Source organism: Etheostoma spectabile, chromosome 1 (assembly GCF_008692095.1).
Source record: "Etheostoma spectabile isolate EspeVRDwgs_2016 chromosome 1, UIUC_Espe_1.0, whole genome shotgun sequence".
Lineage (NCBI taxonomy): Eukaryota > Metazoa > Chordata > Actinopteri > Perciformes > Percidae > Etheostoma > Etheostoma spectabile.
Window position 1 is genome coordinate 23,565,470 of NC_045733.1, and position 3,098 is coordinate 23,568,567.

General features: G+C 38.5%; 1 protein-coding gene across 2 annotated transcripts in view; it reads right to left on the minus strand.

The window, feature by feature from the left end:
- LOC116690728 (USP6 N-terminal-like protein) overlaps positions 1 to 3,098 on the minus strand; it is a gene marked incomplete in the record, with an annotated part of 30,402 nt that overhangs the window by 4,640 nt on the left and 22,664 nt on the right. For both annotated transcript variants that reach the window (XM_032517896.1, XM_032517888.1), the window contains 3 exon segments: positions 517 to 582; positions 2,007 to 2,101; positions 2,714 to 2,834. In XM_032517896.1, the coding sequence (XP_032373787.1) occupies positions 517 to 582; positions 2,007 to 2,101; positions 2,714 to 2,834 (282 nt within the window).

A 3,098-nucleotide genomic window follows, 5' to 3' on the forward strand; every position in this document is an offset into this window, starting at 1 on the left:
GAGGGATATTGACCATGAATTCCAAAATGTAGTAAAACTAGTAAGGTGGTGTTAGTGAAAATTATAAAAAAAGTCTGAAAAAAAAACGTTGATGGTATTTCTGCATGTCTCTGTTTTGTTGCTTTTTGTTGCTTCTTTTGACATTTTTGTCGCTTGTTTCCAACGTTTTTGGAGCATTTCTGTCGACATAAAGCCTCCAGGAGTCAGTAAATACGTTCCTTAGCCATGATAGAATTTACCAAAACCCTGATTACATTTTTAAAAGCAGGCTCCCACACAGACGCCTCCCAGCCTGAATATGAAAGCTCTGTTTCTCAGGGGAATTTATGAGTCTTAAAGTTGGTAAATCTGACAAAATGTGCTGTGAGTGTCGTATCATTGCAGATGATGATGATTTGCGAGGAGCCAGATTTGGGTTTTACACATGTGCTCTAGATAATGAAGAAAGTGACGGTTATTAACTGTTATTAACTGTTATTAACTGGAGGTGAGATCCAGACTCAGCTGTTTCCTCACCCTGTCAATGAAACACTGCAGGAACCATTTGGTGCTGTAGATCCCCGCGGACATCTGCTCTCTGTCCTGCAGAGAAAGAGAGGGGGTGTGGGGGGGGGAGAGAAAGAGGGGGACAGAGAGAGAGAGAGAGAGAGAGAGAGAACAGAAACAGAGAGAGATAGTGACAGAAAGAGACAGAAAACCAAAGGGACAGAGAATGAGAGAGGGAGGGAGACAGAAAGAGAGAGAGACAGAGGGAAAAAGATAGAGAGACAAAGAGAGAGAGGAAGACAAAGAGAGAGAGAGACATAAAGAGAGAGACAGATGGAGAAAGAGAGAGAGAGAGACATAAAGAGAGAGACAGATGGAGAAAGAGAGAGAGAGACATAAAGAGAGAGACAGATGGAGAAAGAGAGAGAGAGAGACATAAAGAGAGAGACAGATGGAGAAAGAGAGAAGAGAAAGAGAGACAGACAGCGGGACAGAGAAAGAGAGAGAGATTTAATTTCCTGGCAGAATAAATAGTTTGTTCTTTAAAAGTCAGAAAATGGTGAAAAATGGTGATGAGTGTTTCAGACTAGAAACATCTAGAACATCTAGAAACATCATCTAGAAACATCATCTAGAACATCTATAGAAACATCATCTAGAAACATCATATTGAAACATCTAGAAACATCTAGAACATCTAGAAACATCATCTAGAAACATCTAGAAACATCATCTAGAAACATAATCTAGAACATCTAGAAACACATCTAGAACATCTAGAAACATCATCTAGAAACATCTAGAACATCTAGAACATCTATAAACATCATCTAGAAACATCATATAGAAACATCTAGAACATCTAGAAACATCTAGAAACATCTAAAACATCTAGAACATCTAGAAACATCATCTAAGAACATCTAGAACATCTGAAACATCTAGAAACACAGCTAGAAACATCCTCTAGAAACATCATATAAAACATCTAGAACCTTAGAAACATCTAGAAACCTCATATAGACATCTAGACATCTAGAACCATCTAGAAACATCATATAGAAACATCTAGGAACATCATCTAGAAACATCATATAGAAACATCTAGAACATCTAGAAACATCTAGAAACATCATATATAAACACTAAACTCTAGAATCATCATATAGAAACATCTAGAAACATCTTGAACATCTAGAAACATCATCTAGAAACATCATCTAGAAACATCTGAGAACATCATCTAAAACATCTTAAACATCATCATAAATCTAGAACATCTAGAAACATCTAGAAACATCATCTAGAAACATCTAGAAACATCTAGAAACATCTAGAAACATCTTCTAGAAACATCTAGAAACATCTTGATCATCTTCACATTTAAGAGAAGTTTAACTTATTTTTAATAGGTAATGAAGCTCTATCTCCACCAGTAAATATCTCGGAGGTCCTGCTTCACTAATATCTCCATCAGTCGCCACTAATCTGAGTTCTCGCAGCGGTGTGTGAGATCTCACCAGATGTTTCTTCAGCTTGGGGACGAGTTTGGAAATAATCTGATCGTGATGGGCCTGGAACCGCTGGAGTTTGGGGAACCCGGGAACAAAAAACCCTGAAGAAGAGAAGAAGAGCAGAGAGAGACTTCAATACGGTATATAAAAGAGACTTCAGATACAGTATTAGGGACCACTAAGGTCTATATAAAAGAGACTTCAGATACAGTATTAGGGACCACTAGTCTATATAAGAGACTTCGATCCATCATTAGGGACCACAAGGTCATATAAAGAGACTTCAGATACAGTATAGGACCACTAAGGTCTATATAAAGAGACTTCAGATACAGTATTAGGGAACCATAAGTCTATATAAAGAACTTCAGAACAGTATTAGGGACCACTAAGGTCTATATAAAAGAGACTTCAGATACAGTATTAGGGACCACTAAGGTCTCTATAAAAAGAGACTTCAGATACACGCATTAGGGACCACTAAGGTTCTATATAAAGAGACTTCGATACAGTATTAGGACCACTAAGGTCTATATAAAAGAGACTTCAGATACAGTATTAGGGACCACTAAGGTCTATATAAAGAGACTTCAGATACAGTATTAGGGGACCACTAAGGTCTATATAAAAGAGACTTCAGATACAGTATTAGGGACCACTAAGGTCTATATAAAGAGACTTCAGATGGAGACGTGTGTGCTGTGGCGTCTCACCGTGCATGCCGTGCTTCTGATTGGTCAGCAGCTGCGACAGCGCCCAGAAGGCGTCTTCCTCGTTCATGAACATCAGCAGCAGGGCGGCGACCTGGCTCATGCCCTGGCAGTAGCTCACCTCCTGCAGGGGGCAACAGGGTTAATAATAATTAAATAACCTCCATTTACACATCCATAACACACACCTCCTGTGAGTCTTCATCGATCTCTTGGCTTCCTCTTTTCTTCCTTTCGTTCTTTATTTATTTTATATTTATTTATTCCATATTTATTACACAGGAAAGTTAGAAAAAGTGACTTTACATTTCAATGTAAAAACGGGGCCTGACTCAGGTTAAAAACTGGTTTTCAGCAGGTTCCTGTCTTCATTCCTTGGTTGGTTGGT